At 41.0% G+C, this 23978-nt stretch overlaps 1 protein-coding gene across 1 annotated transcript in view; it reads right to left on the bottom strand.

The window, feature by feature from the left end:
* Positions 1 to 14745: 14745 nt before the first annotated feature.
* Positions 14746 to 23978, bottom strand: part of LOC121291515 (glutamate receptor ionotropic, kainate 3) — a 558849-nt gene continuing 549616 nt past the window's right edge. Inside the window, exons 14-16 of the mRNA XM_041212818.1 lie at positions 18847 to 19072; positions 16956 to 17206; positions 14746 to 15038 (exon numbers count right to left, since the gene is read on the bottom strand). Of these exons, the coding sequence (XP_041068752.1) occupies positions 14844 to 15038; positions 16956 to 17206; positions 18847 to 19072 (672 nt within the window). The 3' untranslated portion in view covers positions 14746 to 14843. The remainder of the gene's footprint in view (positions 15039 to 16955; positions 17207 to 18846; positions 19073 to 23978) is intronic.

Genomic DNA, 23978 nt, shown 5'->3' with positions numbered 1-23978 from the left:
ACATCAGTGCCCAATGCTGCATTCTGCTTGCAGCTAAAGAAGGGATTCCTGTGTGTGGACTGAATATTGAGGTGAGTGGTCGATGGTCAGTCAGCAGTGTGAATTTCCGTCCAAACAGGTGCTGGTGAAATTTCTGGAATCCAAAAATGATTCCCTGTGCTTTGCATTTGATTTGAGCGTATTGGCTCTCTGCTTTGCTTAAAGCCCGTGAAGCGAACACTATGGGCCTCTCCACACCTGAGAGCATTATGTGTGAACACAGCCCGAACTCCATAAGACAATGCATTACAAACAAGTTGTAGAGGTAAGGAGGGGTCAAAGTGTGTCAGTACCTCAGAATCTGTCAACGCTGCTTTAGCCTTCTTGAACGCAGCATCACTGGCTTCTGACAATTTCCAGGCTTTGTTCTGACACAGAAGCTCATGCAGGAACTTCAGCAGGGTTGCCAGCTGTGGAATAAATCTCTAGTAATAATAGCCCTAAGAATGAGCGAAGCTGGCTGGGATTCTGAGGAGCTGGAGCATCCACAATAGCCTTGAACTTGGAGGGTGCTTTGTGAAGCCCATCAGCATCAATGACATGCCCCAAATATTCCACAGAGGGCTGAAAAACATTTGTCTATGCAAACCTGTAGGCCATACTCCTCTAGCCTTTCTAGGGTGGCATCCAAGTTCTTAATATGATCCTCATTAGTCTTGCCAGTTACCAAGATGTCACCATAGCACTGAACTCCAGGCAAGCCAGTCAGGATCTGGTCCATGGTCCTTTGAAACAAGGCTGGAGCTGATGTTTTTCTGAAAGGTAAACAGCAATATTGGTACAGTCCCTTGTGTCTTGTGACTTCTCATCAACGTGCATTTGTAAGTAGGCCTGGAATAGATCTATTTTGCTGAATTTCTGTCCACCAGTCAGGCCAACAAAAAGGTCCTCAATATGGGGAAGTGGATATTCAGCACACAAGCCAGGGTTAACAGTAACCTTGAAATCTCCACAGATGCGTATGAAGCCATCTTTCTTGAGTATTGGAACGATGGGTATTGCCCATTTGCTATGGGCGACAGGTACCATGATTCCTATCTTGACCAGACATTCCAGGTCAGCTTCAACTTTTGGTCGTATGGCATAAGGCATGGTCCTGGCCTTTAGAAATTTTCGTTGAGAGTTAGCTTTGATATTAAATTTTACGGTGATTCCTTTCATGCTTCCCAAATCTTCTTTGAAAACAACAGCATTTGTTTAATAACAGCTGTCAGACCAGTTTCTTCTTTTGCAATGCTGTGTACTTCTGCCCAGTTTAACCAGATCTTCTCAAGCCATGACCGTTCAACTAAAGCTGGGTCGTTGCCTTTCGCCACAAGCAGTGGTAGCTTAGCAGTCTGTCCATTTAGTTCCACTTTAACTTCCATTCTGCCCAACATAGGTATAGGTTCCCCTGTATATGTTTTCAGAATGATTTTTGCAGGTGTCAAGGGAAGATGTTTAAGTTTTTCCTTCTAGGGCATCTAGGGCTAGAGAAACTGCTGCCCCTGTATCCAGTTCCATACGTATTGGTCGGCCCTCCAGCTTCGGTGTTACCCAGTAGCCCCATGAACCACCTGCCACTGACAAGATGCCGAGCAGCCCTTCTTCTTTGACTCGGTGTCACTCTGGCCTTCCCGGTCCTGCTGTACGAAATGCAGATTTTTCTTCTTGTTGCACCAGACGGCAGATTCCTTTTCCTCTGGATTGTCTTTCTGATTCACTACTACTTTTTTGTTTTTACAGGCACACTCAATGTGTCCCTTCTTACCACACTGTTGGCATTCAAGTTCTCTGCAGATGGATGATGACCAGGCTTTCTATAATGGTAACTTTCTCGGCTGCTTGCTATCTTGTGTAAACACTCAACTGTCACATTATGCACTCGAGCTGCTGTGGTTCTTTTACAGCCAGTTCCATGGAAACTGCAATCTCTATGGCTTTCTGCAAAGTGAGGTTAGCCTCTGTCAGGAGGCATTTCTGGATTGCTTCAGAATGAAGGCCACAGACCAACCTATCATGTAGGGTATCATTCAGTCCTTCCTTGAATTCACAGTATTCAGTGAGCTTTTTAAGTACTGTGACATACTGTACAATGGTTTCCTCCTTTTCTTGGTTTCTTTTGTGGGATCTAAATTTTTCTATTATGACAAGCAGCTTAGGGGAAAAATGCATCTCCAGAACTTTTACAATGTCCTCATACGGTTTTGTGCAAGGTTTCTCAGGCTGCACCAAGCTTCTTAGTAAGCCAAATGTTTTAGCTTCTATCACACTTAAGAAAGTTGCCACCTTTCTATCATTTTCAATTCCATATATAAAGACAAAAAACTCAAAGTCTCATCAAAATGTCCCATAGGTCCGGGCAGTGTAGTCATTTTCTACCTTTTTATTTTCTCTTCTATGTCAATTACTTTTTATTTACTGTTGTTTCCTTTTTTTGTAGTTATCACTTTAAATGCTGTTACAGCTTTAAGATAGTACCCTTTTTTAAAACTCAGGCTATCAGCAGCTGCCAGTTACGTCTCAATGCTTTTTCCTGTGTTTTTCTGTTTTAGATGGGCTCCTAGTGATCGTGGACCTCCTTTTCTAAACTTTTTAAATCTTTCAAGGTAAGAGCACTTATTTTCTCTGGGGTTCTTTCCTTTTCCCATTTGGTCCTGTTTTGGGACTTTGGGGGCTGTCTGCAGTCATTGGCCCTGCTGTCGTAGTTTTCTTGCGCATTTCTTGGGATCCCCACAATAGTGGGTCTCTTATCCTTAAGCGCTTGAAAAAAAATATTAATTACTGCAGCACTTTCTCCGCTGACTAGTTCTTTCTTTTTACTTCTGCTCTTCAAGATCCACTTTGTTTTTTTTAAAAACTTCGGGAGCGCTCCGGGAGACTTCTCAGCTGGTTGGTTTGGGACCATTTATTCTTTATACCCAGAGCTGCTGGTCTGCTCCTTGCTCTGGTTGCCTTTTTCTCTTTAATCTTCAGAGCAGCAGCAATTCTTTTTTAAATTTAACCCTACAGGGACATTGTTGTTTTTGAACCTTGGGAGTATCGGCAGATGTGCTTTTTTTTTAACTAGTAATTTTCTTTTACTAGCTGTTTCACTGTAGTTCTCATTTTTGAGTGGCATACAGCAAAGGTCTGTCGTCCTCACCGGCAAGTTGTTATGTTTAACTATTGGTACTGCCAATAACCTTTTAGTGATTGATAAATACTCACATAGGAACAGAGGTGGTTGAACAAGTTGCTTCTTTATTGACTGCAGTGACTGAACTAAACAAAAGAAACATGGACTCTGTGATCCCACAATGCCTGGCTGCCAAGTATGGCAAGCTCAATAAGATATTCAATACATAACAAAAGCCTCCAAATGTTTGAAGAGGAGTAGTGTGGTTGGAGGGAAGGCCTTTCATGGGGCACAGTTCCAAAGACATCAGCTACAACCCTCTTTATGTATAATCCTAATCTATAAGTTTGATGGCCTAGTAGACAGTGGAGACAGGAGGCCTGTCATCAACTAATAATCCACAAACACAAGCTTTCCTGTCAGAGTCACTTAGTACGTAGCAAGTGGAAATACAGCTTTTTAAAAATGGTTCTGTTTCTAGTCTATGGCACCGTCTTGTTTGAAATAAGAGACTGGAATTTTACATAGTAGGGAAGGTGCCATGGATTTTTAAAAATGGAGGGTGGGACCCGGATATGAAAGTCTCACCCCCATTGCTAACAGATCTAATTCTTTGCTGGCAGGGGGAAAAGTGTGATTCACACAGGAGGGAAATCTGAACTTAGCAGGGCCAGTTGAACTTAGTGCTGAGTTCAAACAGACCCTATTTTGACTGTTCCAAAGGCCTTAACCTGTAATGTAGGAGTCATAAATTGAAGGAGTAGAGATAAACTCTCTTTAAGGGAAGATAACGTCTGTTTAGGTGTCATGGTCAGAGATTTTTTTTAACTCTCCTTCAAACATGAAAAAAGCGGCTGAAGCAGTCAGTGAAAGTTGAAGAGAAACCTCGGTAGCACTGCTTTGATTGACAGGCCATCTGATGTGAGTTCAGAAAAGATTACCATCCATTCATGCAGTTTCAAGAGATTTTGCTTATATTTACCAAGGGCAATTGTTATATCATTATGAATGCCTGGCTGAGTTCCAAAAGTTTCAAATATCTTAGCAGGTTTCTGAGTTTACAGTTTTATTGACAATTTAATGAGACTATTAAAGATTAGCTGAATTACTGTTGGGTCTGAATAGAAGTTTTTTATAGGAAATTTAAAAGCAATGAATGGGTTTCATGAATGGGAGTTTTTCACTATCGAGTGTTTATGAACGAGAGCTGTATCAGATTGTGAGAAGTTTATTTCTTTCATCTCCATATGGCTCCTGAGGTCTGCCCATGGTGGATACTGGGTGAGTGGCTCTGGAGGCAGATTAGGGGTGTGAATGACAATGGTGGATATGAGGGCATGGGTTGACATGGAGGGGCCATGGGAGTAAATGGGGACATGGGGAGGGTCGGTGAGTACACGAATTGACATGGGGGAGCCATGGGAAGGTGGGTTGAGGGCATGAGTTGGCATGGAGGGTCATGGGGATGGGTGGGGTGGGGGTTGAGGGAATGTGAGGGGTGAGGGCTAGAGGGCCTAATAGCTTTTAAAACAACTGATGCCAAATCCCAGAGAACTGAGGCTGGTCAGCTAACCAGCCTGTCTCAGCATTCGCCCACACCTGTGGCTGTTAGGATCTGCTTCCAAGATCAGCAGGGACAACTCAATCCCGTCTCCACCTTCCTGGAATAAAAATTGGATCTAACCGGGCCCTTTAAACTGAGGCGGGTCTGCCGAATGGGAAAATTTCCCATTCAATCTACCTACTTCGATAGTGAAGCTCCAGCCGAAGGTATCTAAGCACAGACCAAGATAACGGCTGTCATGTATAGTTCGGTGGTACCACATATGTTCCATTTACTGATCTATGTGTCAATGCTTTTGGGTAGCTATAAACGGATACATTGAGCTTGATTTTAGCACCTAAAAATGAAGGTGGATGAGGGCCAGGTCAGAGGTCAAAATTTAAAAAAAATCTCAACCACTATCTCACACTGCCCCCAACCTGCTCACTTCCCAGTTTAGTGGAGGTGGAAGAGGTGGCAGGCAGCCAACCCCTCCAAGGAAGCGATTTGACAATTCAGCTAATTTTATTCAGTCTGGCAGCCTCTGATTTAATCTGCGTTGCTGGCTTTCCGAGGCCTCAAGATACCCAGCAACCGAGGGAAAGTGAGTGCAGCTTTGGGGGCCAGCTACATGCCTTCAAAGCACTGCCGGTAAGCCAGCTGGAACAGGTGTGCTCCCCCAACCCCACCCCCACCACCAACCCCCAGCCGCCACCCCTCCCCAACCCCCCACCACCCGTAAAGCTCTGCAGCCTGCTTTGGAAATTCTTCCACCCGACTTCAAGCCAAGCCTGTCAATCAAGGCTGACTTCTGGATATGGAACCTGTTAAGGCCAAAGGGCTATGCATGCATACAGCATGTGGGAAAATCATCGGCTTCTGGGCACTTTTCAGAAACTCTGCTGCCAACCACCTATGTAAATTGCTCCTGTTAATATCCAGGCATTTCTTATAATCTAATTAGGGCAGTTTATGTAGGCAAGGTACAGCTTTACTCTGTAATAAGCCCACTGAACAATGACTGAAGACAGACACTTCTGAACCTGATATAATTTCTTGTATGAAACTGCAGGGATCAAATCCGATCATTTGATGCATTCAGTCTAGATTCATTTCATCGAAATTGGTATAATTGTAAATTAGACTATAATTCTTAATGGAGTTCATGTATAGAAATTATTAAGGGACTTCTTTGGATAACATGGATATTAGGTGATTTGACTTGCAACCAAAAAAGGAAACTTTGGGCTTTTTAGATGATTATGGGCAGAATTTTACGAGTTGGCGAGTGGGGGCGGGGCCCGCTCGCCGACATGCAAAATGATGCATGGTGACGTCGGGGGAAACTTAAATTTTCAGGAAGGCAGGAGTGCAGCAAAATCAGCTGCGTGACCGCCAACCTGTCAATGGCCAATAGAAGCCATCGACAGGGTCATTTAAGTAATTAAAGGACCTGCCCATCCAACCTTAAGGTTGGTGGGTAGGCCAGGAGCCCAGCGGGAACTAGAAAAAAAAAGAAACCTCATCCAGGGGCAGGATGAGGTTTCATGCAGGGATTTAAAAAATTTAAATAAAGGTTTTGTGAAAATTATGGACATGTTCCAACTCATGTGACATTGTCACATAAGGGGACATGCATGGGAAATTTTATTTTTCTATTTTTGTCTTTTTCACATTTAGAGCCAATCTCCCTGAGGCAGCACTTAGCCTCAGGGAGATGAATGCGCTCTTTCGTGTGCATGTGCAAAAGAGCGCACTCTCAATTTTGGGATTCTACCCCCCGCCTGTTCAGGGAATGCATAGTGCTTCCGTGCAGACATCACGCTGGGTGGGCCTTAATTGGCCCGCTCATGTAAAATAGCGGCGCACCCGCCCATCAACCTCCCCTCCAAGCAAGGGGCAAATTCAGCCATATGTATCCAATGAACATAGTTTGGGAAAATATACAGCTTCCGTAGTTTGTACTTTAAAGTCAGATCTGTTTTTTAGGGACACAGTTTGATGACCCATCTCAAAGCAGACAGCAACATCAACGGTCAGCCTCAAGGCCTCTCAGTCTGTATAAGGTTTAGGTTAAAACTTCCTCAACCAAGTGGCATAAAATACCAGTGTTAAAGTCTTTATTCTATTACTCTACTTCCTTCTAGCTTCTAGGAGTGGAAATGATGATTTAGCACAAATCTGGGTTAAAACTGGTCTAACACATTTTGCCTGTCATCCTGTGGACAGGGGCCTTCATGGCTCCTGTGTAATTGGAGCCCAGGTACTAGAAAGGAAAGCCTTGGGGGGATGGTATTCTAAACCATTGATAAACATACTTTTTTCCGACAGCTGGTCAACCTTTTAAAGGGAAAATAGTTTACTAAATTGAGACCTAGCCTAATCATGTCAGAAATACTAGTATTTGCTTGTTTAAGTAAATGGAAAAATGATGCAGGTTTACACTTTATTCTTAAGCATTCTTTCTAAAAATAAACTTTTTCTCAAGGTTACGACAATTATGCTCCTACAAATGACTTTCTGATCAGAGTTGCTGTTTCTAAGGTGTTTTCTGGGCTGGAGTATCAGCAATGGATTTTGAGTTGGATACATTTACATGTCATTATATTTTAACCACAAATTTAACAATCTCATTGTTATGTAGGAGAACTCCCATTTTAGAGATTTCCTCACTTTCTCTTTCTAGATATTTTTGAAACATTAAGTATCTATAAGCATTTCTTTATGGTTGTGGTTAAGATACACTGTTTTCCATGGGAAGGATGAAGAGAGGGCACCGTGACCAGGGGTGTCACCTTTTGTCCTGTCCAGGCTGTACAAGGGGCATGTCATTTTGAAATGTGCACATACATAAAATGGATACCATCGAGTTTTCATTGATTAAAATTACTGGCTGCCATCCATATGCCCAACAAAATTAGATTTTTACTTTGAAACCATTTAAGATGGTGACCCTTGCTGCGAGATAAAGGCCAGGCTTCAAGTAACAGCCTCAAACAACTTTAAATTGGAAGCATCTTTTCAAATGCCTATTGTAAGTTGGTATGGATTTTAAATCTATTTTTATTCAACTTGACCTATTTGCTATTGGCTTCACCATCACCCTGTGTGACGCCCAAGGTAGCATCTATTGACATGATCTTTCCCTTCTCCCTTGATCCTTCAATCCATTACTCAAGGCTTCATTGAATTTGTGTTGCTGGTATCATTGTTTGTTTCCAATAGCAAGGGCATTGTAATCAGTATTGCTTCCTCTTGCCCTGTTTTGTCAGGTAGATCTTCAATGCCTGAATCTCTTTATAGTTACTTTGTTGCTATCTCAGCTGCTTTTCTTATTATATTGGTTTATATTTTTTAATAAATTACAAAGCAGTCTGTTTTTAAGAAGGAATTCTGGAAGACAATGCTACTTGAGAACATTCTGTCATTGTACTCCTTTCAAAAGCACAAGAAGGAAATTGATTATAAGTGTACTGCACTATACTGACTTCGAAAAAACCCAAGAGGAAATGATAGTTTGATCAAACCAGAGTGACCTTGGAAATTTTTGCCATCTCATATAATGAGAAACACTCTGAATAACGATGACAAGTAAGTGTGACATGGTTAGGAATGTGGCACCAAGCCGCAGTACAATGGAATGGCAACACACAAGGCTACAGAGCCCTAACACATGGGATCAACTGCACAAGTTGACTGAGTTAACAAATCACAGGTGCTGTTCTTCAACAAAGACATTTGAGTGGAAGCCAGGTGACTCTTCTTGAGGAATGCAAAAGCACTAGGGGAAGAGTTATCTCCAAACTCCTGTCTGGTTGGTCAGCAAAAAAGTAGCAATAGTGAAACTGAGACCAAGGTTTTTCCCTGTAACCAGGAGAGTTGTGAGGTTAAGAAAGATTTGTAGCAGGACAGTGGGGCAAACTATAAGAATTTCTTACCGTCAAATAGTAAAGTGCAAGAACTGTTTACAGGACTCACCAGCAGATTCTGATACACTATGGTTCTTCCCATTGCAGGGTTTCAGATCACACCTATTTGACACCATTGAAGAACAGTCTTTTGAATTTTCATGTCCTCACAACTTTTTATGTCACTGAGACTGACTACCTACGTTTGAAACTAATTCATCGGACCCCTTTATTTTCCACTCATCTGCTATTCACTTACAACATGAACTTTATCACAACTGTTCAAATCATAGTTACCATATCACAACTTGCTGTCATCACTGCTTGCTCTGGTACTTGTCTTACATAAAGAAAGATTTTCCAACACAATACAACAGGCCAATGAATATTATATCCAATGGAGACTGGAGTGTGTTTAATCGCCACTGAGGGCTTTTGACATCACTGATAACTACCAAAGCATCAATATTACGATTTATATAATCAGAGCTTCCAAGTATACTCCTACTTTATTACATTCTAAAGCCTATGTTATGAGACTTTCATGGTTCAGGTACTCTGGCGTTCTGCATTTAATATTTATTTGTTCCTAATTTTTACTCAATTCAACTTAATATAAGTCAGGTGTACACTGTAGACCTAAATCTAATAAGCAAGAGCTCTAGGTGGTAGGCAGCAGCCTTGGCAAGTGGAAATTGCTTCCACAGTCCTCCTTTGGCAATTTAATCATCTGAAAAACTTGCCATTAATGAAGCATTTTGCCTCTCAGATTCACCAACCTTGTCTGCATTCAACATAAATCAAATAATTTTGCAGCAAGATTTCTTTCCACAATTTTAAAATAGCTTTCACATGTCTCATAAGCTTCACAGCATTTCTCTTGTTGAGGGGCAGCAACCAGTGTCTGTAATGTCACATAAAATAGGGAACAAAAATCTGAAATATTTGGATTTTGGCCACTCAATGAAGCAGTGTGCAAATGAAGATGGAATCTTTACTGATAAGTGTAAAGTAAGGCGAGTTGTAATACAACAATGTATTAGATGCTTCTAATTAATCTTTTAAGTGTTTCTTGCACTTTACTTCATGGCAATTAAGTAATTTCCCTACCCTATACAGTACCGTCTTTTTGAGCCTTACTACTCCTCTGGTTAAATCTGCAGGCTCTGAGTAGAACCAGATCAGCTCCTGTATGATGTGCAGTGTCACAAATTTAGTTAACCACAGTCTTAACCTTCATGATTCTAAAGGCCAACTCTTAGCACGACTGGAACAGAAGACTAATTGGAACATTGGTCAACTTGTACACTCCTCAAAGAATAACCAAAAATAAACTATTGCATCTTCTGATGATTTTTCAATTATAAGCAGTTACTTTGTTCCTGCACTTAAAATCAACAAACATATCACCATCTTTGTCATGTTGATTTATTACATTGATAGGGGACAAAATTGAACTGTTAAAAAAGTACATAAAACAAGACAACTAAACCAAAGTAGATGAATCTTCTTCAACATAGAGTGATTGGTAAATTACCCAGAACCCCTATCTAAATCTGAAAAATTCAGAAAAAGAATTGTTTCTAAATGTTTTATTCGCCTGCCAATGGGTGTGAAATGTTAATCCAGATTAACCATCAGTTACTGGGAACATATAGTATTTAACAACTGAAATAGATTTATTGCAAGCATTTAAGCAAGGGAGGGGAGTTAGCACAAGTACTTTGGGCATGAGCCCAAGTACTGGCAGTCATTCCAACTTTTTTTGAGGTTTCTATTGATATTTTACTTTGAGTTGGTTTTTAAAATCTGTAAATGTTTTTATAATGCACCTTCTTAATTAATTAATTCTAACACAGTAAGGAAAATGCCGTGGTGCATCTCAGTAATGATAAGCTTTATTATTCACAACAAAAGCCTGTCCCTGTTGAGAAGTTTTGCTTTCCATACCAACCAGAGCCAACCAAAAAGGTCCATGACTCGACAGCAAGTTCTAATCCAATTGTTTCTAAAGATGAATTAGTGAAGAAATCCCCTGGATTGTAAATGTCTGAATGGCATACTTGTATAAAAATTCAAATAAAAGCAGTTTTTGATGCCTTAACACCAGTGAGTGAGTTTTCCCTTAAAGCAATAGAGAAAACTGAAGAATCAAATTTGGCTCTTTTGTTTGAAACACCCAAGATACAGGTTATGGAGAACCTGAGGAACACATGGGTTGGGAGTGAGTGGGTTGGCAGGTAATCTAAACTTTAAGGGCAGAATCTTCGGCTCAGTGAGCAGGGGCGGGGCCAGCTCGCTGAGGCATAAAATGATGCGTGGTGACTTTGGGCATTATCCCGACATCACCGTGCGTCATTCAGATTTTCAGTTCGGCGGGCGGGCACCCGAGTCGGCTGCGTGCCCGCCGAACAGTCAAAGGCCTATTAAGGCCATTTAAATATCAATTAAATCAATAAACTGAGCTGCCAGTCCAACCTTAAGGTTGTCGGGCAGGCAAAGAGCCCAGGCAGCCTTCGCATTTTTCATGGAACCTCATCCACGGGCAGGATGAGGTTTCATGATGGTTTTAAAATCTTGTAAAAATTTTTAATAAAATTAATCGACATGTCCCAGCTCATGTGACAGTTTCACATGAGGGGACACATCTTAATATTTTTCATTTCCTTTATTAAATTTTTTTGCACTTAAACTGAACTGTCTCAGGGAGATTTCTGCGCTCTTTCGCACGCATGCACGCGAAAGAGCGCTGGCCCTGACACAAGCAACCATCCGCCCCCTCCACTCCCGCACAGGGGGAGCTCAGCACTTCCAGGTGCGTGTCATGCTGGAGGGCCTTAATTGCCTCGCCCACGTAAAATGGCGGCGCGTAGCCGATCACCGTGCCCCGACAGGGAGAAAATTCTCCCCTAAAGAAACTTTGGGAAACTATAATTTGACGTGTGTTTCCTTTCTATTACCACTTTGATTATTTTATCAGAACCATTAGATTTAATCCTACACGCCTCAATAGGATACTGGTTTCACATTCTTATATCTGTTGACTGCCATCTGGAAGAAAACATTGTATTATAATATTAAAGTGCTGTGCAGACCTGCCAAGGACCTGTATGCGAACACAGCCTTTGTATAAGGACAGTATAAATGGAACAAAGACCTCCAGTGAGTCACACAACAGCTGATGCAGATAATGTGAATAAACAAAATTGAAAATAATGGAAAAAAAAGGGTTTATTTTGCCTTTACAGCTTACTCATATTCAAATGATTGGCTTCAAGATGATTGGTTGAAAGATTCACTGATACTGACAATAATTATGTGACTTCATACTGGAATTAAACACAAGTTGTGAATATATGTACATATGAGTGTATGTATGCTTCTGCATGAGAGAAAGTGTTGAATGGAGGGGAACTTGTATGAGCTGCAATCAATCACTAAAACCATTACAAAATACTTATAAGAGATGTATTACACTCAAACTCAAAGAACCTTTAAGCTGTGATTGAATACTAATAATGGGCTACATGTACACTGTCCTGCCACAGCGTGTGAGAGCACTCTGAAAGATTAATGGGCTCATCCTCCACTCAGCTTGGTGTGATCTGCACACCCATTATTTTTTAATTTAGACATTGTTCTAAAGTTCAACAAAGTAATATAACTTGCTGTGCAGTGTGCCAATGTCTGATGAAAGCAGAACAATATTCTGTTCTCTTGTACAGCTTTAAGATCATGAAACAGGCCTTATTTTTGATTGGAAAGTGAAACCATTGACATGTGTGCTAGAAAGATTGTCTCAACATCCCCTATGTCATTGTGGGTTTCAATGAGTACCTTTATTTTTCAAACTAATATTTTAAATGATGCAGTGCTGAAAGGAGGTTACTTTTCTCCCTTTCCTAACTCATGTTTCAATCCTCTTCTCTTGAATGCTCTGGATTAACACATGCTGATCACACTGCTGTACCATAACTTAATGGCTAAGCCTCATATGTGATCTGAAACAGTGAATTCCAGTGATTTACTGATCATTGGCATTGCAGCCAAGCCTGACCCAATATTCACACAAGTGAGTCTTTCCAGCATGACCCAATTAGCCAGGTATGAAAATCCAGGTTTAATGTTCTCCTTAAAAGTCAAAGGGATTTAGCAGGGGGTTGGGGTGTGGGGTGGTGCAGAGGCCAATTATAGGTCTCTACTAAAACACCACATGAAATTCACTAGCACAGCACAGACCGTGGACCCAAGTACATATCATTCAGGTTCACAAAGATCAGTGCATTTCACCATTAAGAGAGATGCATTTTTAAAGACAATTTTATTTATTGGCCTCTTTAAAGAATAGCCAATTTATAACGTGTAAGAATTCCTGAGTCCACTGAAACTTTAGAAGTACAGTCTGTCAAAGTGGGAAATGCATGGTAGACTATTATTTCTGTGACATGTGAAACCAGACACAACCATTTCAAATGGCAGAGAACTATATCAACAAATATTAAAATAAAAGAAAATTATACACAATTTATTCAAGCTTGTGAGATCATTAAGGATGAAAATCATTAATAATGGATCAGCGCAGGGGTTAAGGGATTAGGATTTTAATGATAATGTCAACCCTCATAGCAATTAGCTGAACTTGTCTCAAAGATAAAGAATTAGAAAGGTTTTTTGTCTCAAAATTCTGTTGCTGCATGTATCCCTTTCCCTCCTTATCTTTATCTCCATCTCTCTTTGTCTCTCCCTCTCTCTCTCACCCTCCCTGTCTTCTTCCCCACCTCTTTCTCTCCTCCTCATATTATTGAGAAGAAGAATAAAGGACCTGTCAATGAATGCTCACTTTGAGCTTCTGACTAACAACAAAAAACTCAATCCGTGGTATACTCTGTAAATGCCAACATTTACAATTACCCCTATGACAGCATTACAATATAAGCTGTTTTAACATTTACAATAAGAACTGGGAATAAAGGGGTGCAGTGAAATATCAAAGAGCTCAACTTAAAGGTTTGCTAAGTCAATGACACCCACTGTAGTCTGGACGTCTATGTGAGCTTGTTCAGATCTGGGCAGCAGTAGCATGCTAGGATGCAACCATGTCAGATGTGGTTGAAATGGCTCAATCTGGCATCAGCCAAAAGAGCTGTTTCTTTTGTTTCTTGCTGGCATCGACCATCCCAAGCATGCAGTGCATTTCCTCGGTCAACCTCCAACCAACCATCCAATGAGAGGTGGGGGACATTGTAAGTCGCAATGGACCGGAAGCTGTCTGTGATTTAGTAGGTAACTTAAAATTGCAGATTAGAAATTAACAAACCCGAAGGACGTTTTTTTTTAAAAAAAACAACACATACTCGACAGAGTACCTCTAGTTAGCAGATAGTTCTTTGGTAATTTTTACTGAATTAAAATTTTGTTCACATGGTAAAATCCCTTCAAAACCATCATTTCATAAAAAGACTACCATTTGTTCTTTCTGTTAATCAAGCACAAATTAAACAATTAGATAAAAAACTGGACACAAAATATGAAAACAACTACATTTTGTATACTCTGCTCGTCATCTTGATGTCTGTTTAGTCTTTTCCGTTTTGATTTTTGTTCCCCCCACCCCCACTCTTGCAGTTCTCTGGAGGCACCATTCACTTCCAGCTCTGTCTGTTAGTCTCTCTCAATGGCAGAAAGGAAGCGCAGCACTGAGGTAAAAGGTAAAGGAGTAACAGCTGCCGAGACATGACAGCAACTTTTCATGCTGTGAGTTAAATGGTCAACTGCACCCTTGAATGAACGTACTGTGTGCAGCACTCTTGAAATCAATATCCATAGATGCCTCCTGTCTGAGTCAATACCTGTAGCTGACAGAATGAATGCTGTTATTGCCATGCTGGAGGTTTCCACCAAGGTGTAATTGCATTGTTGCTACTTCATTTCCTCTATTGTCTTGGCCTTGCTGCCCACTGCCTGGTTCCATTTCTTCCAATATATCAGCACTGAAATTTCCCACACATTTAGTGTTTGGAGTCTGATGTCCCCATTTGTTCTGGTTCAAGTTTCAGAAACACTACCTGCAGCCTTGTGCTGTTTTTATTTTTTTTTCCATGCGTTGCATATTGCACTGTCCATGCTCTGGGGTTTTGCCGCTTTTGAAACACCTTTGACGTCTGACAGGCCCTGTCTCTGAAACAAAGCTCCAGCCTCTCTCCTCTTCCAGTGCTAGAGCTCGCCTATTCTGCTCCCAGCACAGACTGCATATTTCCTAAGGAAACACCGGAGTCAGCCCGGTGTTGCAGGTCATGTTGTCCTTCCCGGGCAGTCGTCGGTCATTGAATGTGTGCATGTTGATTACTGCCTCGGTCTTCACCATGACTGGCGCCTGAGGCTTGTGTTTCACTCGCCGCTGGCACGTGAGAGATAACCGAAGTTCCTGGGCCATGGTGCTGCACAAGGATCTCTGGGAAAATATCAGTCACACATTTGGTGATGCTAGTTTTACAGCCCATCTTATTTTTCAGCAGAAAAAGAATAAAGTTATGAATGGAATATTTAGAGTAAAAAGCCCCATGCATGGCCTCTGGCCATTTTGAATGATGAAAGTTAGTCATAGGATTAAATGGTAACAGAAAGAAATATCTTTGTTATATCTACATAACCAGTGGTTATGTATCACGATCCTTCATCATCTCTTGATCAAAATGTCCAATCTCCCAACCTATCAGTGCTGTGGGAGTAGAGAGGTTGGCTCACCTTCTCAAGGGCAAATAGGTATGGACAATAAATGCTGGCCATGCTTGTAATGCCATTATTCCGAGAATGAATAGAAAACATACCAAGAAAAATAAACAGTTGGATTATTGGTATCAGGCTCACTACATGCAGTGTGAAAGGTAACACTGAACTGGGCATATGTCAGGCAAGTGCTGCCCCTTTCATATGTCATATCATTCATGAAATCTCTGCATCCTTTGAGATGTTACACAATGAATATTAGTTGCCTCATCATCAGTGTGGCTTGCATTGTTCTCAACTATTAACTAGTCTACTGGGCTGGGCAAACATCCCACCCAGTTTACAGCATATGTATGAGGTCCAAGTCAGAGTTGACTCCAGGAATCTGCAGACATTTTCAAACTGCTTGACTGTAGTTTTTCTGTTTCAGATTATTTTTTACATCTGGGGTTTAGAACGATTTTGCTAAGCCTGTATTTGCAGGCATCCTAGCCTCTGAGAAGTTTAAAGGAATTGAGTGTTATACATTTCTTGCTCTTCAGTAAATGGTGGTAAAGGAATGCTGTACAGAAGCAAGGTCATCTCAGCTTCCAAACAGCAGGTTAAGAGAGTGCTATTAAAGTAACAATATTTAACAGAGTTGCAGACTATTTTGTTCTACCTCCTGTGGCTCTTTCCAATTAGGAATAGTCCACAACAGCAGAATTGAATTGGAGGACCAGAGGTGTAGGCCAGTACTTCATTACAATGTTGTGATACAGCATTGCTCAAGTGGTCCTTTGGCAAGTTGGCTGGGATGACGAAACGTTAAATTACACTAACATCCACTTGCAATGCACAGTTCTTCCAGAACTTTAACAAATACATTGGTTCAAAATTGTCTGGGATAATAACAGCGAGTTCACAACACTCGTCAATATTGCCTAAATATTGTCTAAAATCTCCTCTCTGTCATTTGCTCTGTTTCGTTCTTATAGGAAAAATCCAGATTGCAGAGCATATCAGGGGATGGTTCACCCTGGCACATTCTGACCCATTTTTGACTTCTCCTGTTTATTGTGAAACAACTGTCACTTTTTGTGAAATTATAAAATTTATAGCAATGGTGAAGTCCATTGGGCTAGTGCCTGTTACAGCTCTTGAGTTGGACCTTTACACTCTAATTTTTTTTTTTGCCTGTTCCCCTGTCCCTATTTCTTTCCTTTTCAAAAATGTATCCAGTGAGCTTAACATAGAACAGAGATCTAACAAGAGGTTTGACCGGTTTCATGTTACTGTGTGGTTGATAATGTATCTGCTGCACTCAGGCAGACGTGGGCCTCACATCTATCAGAAGCTTAAACAGGGAACACTATTGGATAACTATATATCTGCCCATGTATAGTCAAAGCTGAGATATTTTCATATGTTTTTCTTTAAACTTGAGAACCACTGGTGAAAGTTCTAGATCCAGACAGCTGCCTGTGAGTCTAATGAATCAGTCATGTTGTCATGGGCAACCAAGAGTTGGGGTAAGATTGGAAGTTATAGCATCACAACTGTCGTATTTCCAGGGAAACGGAGAAACCAGAATCAAGAATAAAATTCTGTATGCTTCCCTGTGCTGTAATTAGGTGTAAATTACTAATTTATGCTTATTTACCTGTTCACGTTCTGCAGTTTTTCGGAGTTTGTAAATAAACTCTCCTATTGCCACAAACACTGACAGCACGAGGCCTGCTGCCAACACAATGAAGATGCCACCGATGTTTTGAATCCCGAGGGCACTGGCCTCTTTGTTCTCTTCCTCAGGGCAGCCGTTACCTCGCCACCATTTCTCTTTTATCATGTGCAGCTTGCCGTCCTCCTGAAGCTGTAGGACAGCAATGGTTATCTTTTCTTTATATGGTGAGCCTGTGGAGCAGAGGGATAAACAAAAATTAACAATGAAGACAAGCTAAAAATCTGGAGTGTAAGCACACTGTACTACCATGTATCTTGAAATACCGCTTTGTAGCTGCCTGCAATTAGGCAATTTATCTAAAATTTAGCCTGTGGTCATACTACAGATAGTGTTTTTTGGAGACTGGTGCAATGGCAGGGTCACCATCAGCTCTGCATTCCGCTTAATTATGTTGGTTCGATATTAATGACAATGAAGATTTTCTGGGGCAGTGGCCCTTTGTCAAGATTGAAGATGCTGCAAATGACGTTCATTCAATTGTAGACAGTCATGTTACAGGTAATGAGGTTTACAAGATTATTATGTTTTGGGATTGTGTCTTTAATTTAGAGTAAAGATTAAAGGAAAACATTGATTGTTTTACTACTTTACTGGGAAAAAGTTGGAAGGTATTCAAATGTATAGACAATGGCAAAGGCAACTGTAGAGCCGATGGGAAGACTGACAGTTTCCAAGTTCCACAAAAGTGTTAAGAGTGTCGGGATGTAAACTGTTGTGCATTGAACTCTCCATTTAGTCCCAAGATGAAAGAAAGTTGGGAGTCTCAAGATAGCTAATCAGCATTTCTAACTGGATACTCAGCACATGTGATTCATGTTGATCTGGGGGAGGCTGCAGAGGAAGCCACTGCAAAGATTGGGTTACACGTTTTCCTCACATCATAGACACAGTTATTCTGTCAGCGCTTGAGAAAGAGAGAGAGAGACAGAGGGAGAGCAGCTAGAAGCTGGAAGTCTCTATGGTTCACCGTGCAGGAATATGGATGGAAGTTCGTGCTTGGATTAAAAAGAACAAATATGCGAGGAGTAAAAATGAAGCTAAAACATTTGCCTAACTTGTACTAGAGGGAGGATCACCAGTAATACTCTCACCATGAAGGACAGTTCTGGGGTTAGAAGTTACCTGGCTGAGAAAGAAAAATAATGAAGTAAACCCTCAGGAGCTAAGAATAATTTTAGACTGATTCTGGGAGAATTGGATGTCTACCTAAAGGGTGTTCTAATGTATATCTGTGAAATGTTTTTTTCCAGTTGTGCTAAAAATAAAAAGGGAGGGAAGGTATTTTGTTCTGTGGTTTCAAGTCCAACAAACATAGTGCTGAGTCAACAGTCTTCTGTTACAGTAATTGTCTTAAAACATAAAATCTTGTTTCATGCTTTCAGGTATTGACTGAAAATTCCAATTTGGTCTCTACAGAGATCATAACAATCACTTGAGAATTTTTTTATGTTGCCCTTGCACTGGTTGTGATTATACTAATGTTTATGCAAAGCCATAGCAATGCATGATAGCCTTGCTCCATTTTCTTACATGCAGTTTGGACAATGACTTTGCACAATGAGTTATACCACATGTTTATCATCAGTACCACAATAAGTTAAAACTGTTTTGCATTAACCTTGGAGCAGGCTGCGTGGCTAACCTATTACTAATAGTGTTGTTAGATAGTAACTGTTGTAAAAAAAATAAGAGTACAATCATTTTTATCAACTTGATTATGTATCACAAGAGATTTTATTAAAAGTAAAATAGCTGTCAGCAGACAGATTCTACCCAACTCTGCTCTAAAGGCCAGTGAAGTGTTTCATACCAAGAGGAGTTCCGATACCATAGCCTTTTGAGTCCATGGGACTTCCGATCTGGGTCAGATTGCAGTTCCTCTGCGTGATGTACTCAATGGTGGTAGATTCCATTAGAAAGGCATAATCGGCACCAAGAACTCGTTGGATTCCTTCCTCGTTAGATTTAACGAGTGCTGTTTGCTGCCTGCTGCTCATAAAAGCCCACATCTTCTCAAAAGTGGAAATTTTTGATTTCTGTTGCGAAATGAACAAAGTGTTTTGTCAGTGTTTCGAATTGAATTATTTAGTCATCCGTTGAACTTTTACATAATAGTTTGTTCGCGCATACAGTGTACTTAGGGGATCAAAATAATAGCAGACAAATGCAACCGATGAGAGCCTAGAAATATGGACCAAAGATTCAGCTCAGGAGTTGAAAGCTGTTGTGTCTGTTACCAAAGTGAGCAAACCTATCTCCTTATTTCAAATTATTCCTTATTTCAAAAATTCTTCCTTTTTCCTCTTTGTTTGTTTCTTATTTTTCTATTCCTTTAGAATGCCTGAGGTACTCTTAGGTGTCCACCACTTATGGAGCTGTACCCCAGCAAAGATCAGCCCCCCAGCAGGGAAAGGGGAGGAGTATATTCAATAATTTACTGTTCGCTAGGGAAAACTCTGTCAATCATAATCTCACATCTAAAATGCATTGCTCATTCAGTACCATTCAAAATCAGAATCTTTAGCTGCCCGTTAGCTGATACTTGTGTGCATAACTCTCAGTCTGTCTTACAGTGAGGACGTATTGTAGAAATGTATTTTATTAAATGTAGTACAGAAGGGCCTGTGTTTGATTCCTATCCTTAACATGGTAAATGCAGCAACTAACACTTACCTGCCAGTGCTTACACATATCTTCAAGGCCAGCAAACTAATGGATTTACAGATAAAAACTAACAACTTGGTTCCTTCTGTGAACACAGACCATAGACGTCCACCAGAGAATCAGTTGAGATCTACAAAATCCATTTCAAAAATCTTTAACCACCTGGTGACCTAGTGATCTTTGTTCCCAAGTCTGATCTGAGAACAGAACTTGTTTCCAAATTGTGAGAAGAGCTAGTCACCAGCTACCATGGTAACAGGTACCAACTGAGGCAAGCGTGAATATATGATGCCCAACTATGGTTAATTCATTGAGAATTGAGGAGGCGATAATGACGCCATAAGTTCAAATATATATAATTGAAATTTTGCATAGTTTGAGAATGTAATTTACTGCTGTGAATTTAGAAAAGGCCAGTCAAGTATATCACTCTGTACAATGGTCTGTATTGTACAGACATTGTTATTAGCTCTTGCATGAAACTACGTGTATTGGAAAAAAAAATGGGACCTGTTATTACAGGGTAAATTAGATAGCTCCCAAAAGAAGATGCAGAGATTGCAATGCGCGATTATCCCACACCCATTCAGTAGAATGCATGTAGTATGCCAACTTTGTGCTGCCTGATCATTTTAATGACATTTGTGTGTAGCCAGCACGGCCCACTCTGCTTATTGGCTGCACACATCAGCAGGAGGCCCAAAAGGGTAACTTCCGAGCACAATTCAAAACTAGCATGTACCCCTTAACGGGAAGGTACATTATGGCTGTTGGCAGGCGCTGAGATCACTGGGACTACTGTAATTTGCAACAAGCAACAATGGCTCACCAATGGAGAGAAAGGGCACCAAGATTTTTGGATTCTGGAAGCCTTGGTGAAAGGGATGCAATGGAGGAAAGATTTGATGTATCCTCAGGGGGCTGGATGTCCTCCAGACACATGCTCAGAAGGCAGTGACAAGAGATGGCAGAGATAGTTGATTCCAGGAGCATAGTTCCAAGAAAATGGGGGCAGTGCAGGAGAAGGTTTATTGATTTCACAGGAGTGGTGAAGGACAGTGACTGTATTTTCAAATGCCATATTCAATGAATTGCAATGAACTAGCCTCAGCCACTGCTCAATGCACTGCACTCTCATCAATGACCTACCAGTAATCTCTATCAATCAGAACTTATATCGTACATTCATAGCTTCACATGACCCTCACTCACACTTAGCACTGTTGCAAACCTTACATCCACATCTCACAACTTGTGTATGCTGCCAGATTTTCAACCATGATAGCCAGATCACCTATGCAGATTATTTTTTTTATTCTTTCATGCATCACTGGCAAGGCCAGCTTTTGTTGCCTATCCCTAAATGTCCTTGAACTGAGTGTCTTGCTATGCTATTTTGGAGGGCAGTTAAGATTCAACCACATTGCTGTGGATCTGGAAATACATGTAGGCCAGACCAGGTAAAGAAGACAGATTTCCTTCTCTAAAGGACATTAGTGTACCAGATGGGCTTTTACAAAAATCGATGACAGCTTCATGGTCATCATTACTGAGACTAGCTTTATAGTCTAGATTCATTTAATTGAATTTAAATTCCACCAGCTGCCATGGTGGGATTTAAACCCTTGTCCTCAGAGTATTAGGTTGGGTCTATGGATTACCAGTCCAGTGACATTAACACTACACCACCGTCTCCCCTAAATGACACCCACTGAGAGGGCATGATGGCGGGAGAACCAGGAAACTCGGGCAGGAATACACGTCCAATTCCTGGAGTCAGTAAAACTGTACTGAATTTAATAGGGGGTTGGGAGGATCCTGACCTGCCGACAAGCTTGGCCTCACCAGCCAATGCTCCGTGTTGGCATTGGGGACACAAACTGGAATGGTTCTCGGCCCACCAATTTGGTGAGTTATGGAAGACGACAAACCTACTGGTTGGCTGATAATGCCTGATATATAGATTTTTGTTTTTTTCTACTCCAATGTCATACTGTTTTCTGTGAGGTTAACTACCATTATTTGACATATTTATTTGACTGGAATTCCTACAAAGATGATAAAATGCTACTTCATGGTGCCTTTTGACGAAGCTTTGAGAACTATGGATCCAAAATATTCGATCAGCATTGGAACCCCTGTATCTGATGCTGATTAGACAGAAAGATACTCAGTGCATAACCTGCATACATTGAAAAGGCTCTGCTTTTGTGCTCCATGATGCCAAAGACCACCCTCAGCGCAGGAAACCATGCAGTGAGCAGAAAAGCTAATCAGTGTAGAAGAACCACCATGTTTTTACAGCACTTGCTGCCATATGATAAGTTTAAATGTCCAGAATGAATGTTAGTGAAAGGGAGAATGGGTGAGTAGATGAAGGAGTGAGTGGGTGAGGTGGGTGAGATAAGTGGGTAGGATGGCAGGTGGGTGGGGTGGTAGGTGGCTGGGTTGACAGGTGGCAAGGTGGGAAGGAGGCAGGTGGATATGGTGGCAGGTGGGTAAGATGCCATAGTGGCAGCCGCTTAGGGTAGCAGGTAGGAAGGTGGCAGGTGGTTGAGGTGGGTGAAGTGGGTGAGTGGGTAGGTGGGTCAGGAGGGGTGTCAGGTCGGGGGCTAGTTGTTAAGATAAAAGAAAATAAAATGTTGGTGATTCCTGGTTAATAATCTAACCTAGAAATTCTGAGCTGTGATTAAAAATTTGCATCTGAACCCTCAGCTGAATTACAGACAACAGTCACTCTAGGGGTCTTCAGTACATTGTAAAAAATAAAAATTTACATTTATATAGTATCTTTCACGAATGCTGCTGTCATGCCCAGTACCAATATGTCACACTCTGAATTTCAAACTAATTTTATATAGTTTATAAAAACTGGACAAAAAGACTGGGAAAGATGGCTGCCCAAGGTCATCTGACTTCACTTGTGGATTAGAACCACTCCCCTATCTCAAGGGCCAACCAAACAAGATTCCAGACTGATGTGAGTTGATGCCCTTCCCTGAAACAAATCAAAGGGGTATTATCCAATTTGAATGGGTCATTCTAAAACAAAGACACCGACTGTCTCCAACCCTCAGAGGTGTTAACCCACAACACAAGATGTGGAATCAATATGAACACTGCACCTTATTTGGAAAAGACATTAAGCTTATGAAAAGTCCTGTGGAGACACACATGTTTTCTTTGTCTATTTAAAAGATCTGCCTGGAGCTGGTGCAGGCATTTCCATCAAAGCCATCAGAAGCATCAGTTCAGCCAATCTGTGAACCAGACTTGGAGACAAACTGTGAGACATCAGGCAGCTAGAAGATGTAACCTATACCAGTTTTCAACCTGAGAACCTACCTCCTAGCTATTTAATTACATGTAACCTCACAACTTTCTGTGAACCCTTAACTTTAGAAGACACTCATTCCAATTTGAAATCATTGAATCCAATCAAAAGACCACAGGCCTGCCACATGGGAGACTGAAAAGCATAAATCAGAGACTGAGATAACTGTAATCTGTGAAAGTACATGACCTTTATCTGTACATATTCCTTGTATGTGTGTGTGAGTGAGAGTGAGTGTTAGTGATGTTCATTTAATTTGAGGTTAGTGTGTGAGAATAAATAACCTTCTTTATTTTTACACTCATAAAAGCTTGTTGCTCAATTATTTAATTGGAATACATACTCCTTGAATAAGAAAATGCACACCTCTATCCATATAAAACATTTGATCTGGGCTTTCAGCAAGCGTACATAATGAGGCTTGGCTGAGAGCCCAGATATCTATTAGAATGATAGAATACCAGCTCAAGCTCTATGATCTCTGCAGTCAATTTCACAAAGGTTACTCATTAGAGGTCAAGTGGTTTCTTGCATTTGTGGTTTGTGGTTTTTGAAACTTCAAAGGGCCTGGATGATTGACACTTTTATTAGCTTGTCATCCACACTTTTTTTCCATAGGAGAACGTGATCAATGGATTACATTTTTTCAAAGTTTTATTTACATACACCACTTTACACTATGTTGTTCATTGGTTCTAGAAAGTGGGTCAATGGGCATGGAAGTGCCAGAACCCAGCGTAGGGTACATGAGGAGCCTGAGGGGGTGGGCGGAATGGCAGAGCTTGGCGCAGGAGCATGAAGGAATATGGAATAGGGGGATGCGTAACTTGGCAACAGGTCCCCTCAAGCGCACTAGCATTCACAATTCCTCTAAGGGGCCATGAACCACGACTCTTTAAAAGCCTGGTCCAACTCCAAGAAAATTGCAGAAGAGTAGGGGATAC

The sequence above is a fragment of the Carcharodon carcharias genome, chromosome 19 (assembly GCF_017639515.1).
Source record: "Carcharodon carcharias isolate sCarCar2 chromosome 19, sCarCar2.pri, whole genome shotgun sequence".
NCBI lineage: Eukaryota > Metazoa > Chordata > Chondrichthyes > Lamniformes > Lamnidae > Carcharodon > Carcharodon carcharias.
Note: the sequence above shows the minus strand (reverse complement) of the source record. Positions and strands in the feature narration are given on the sequence as shown.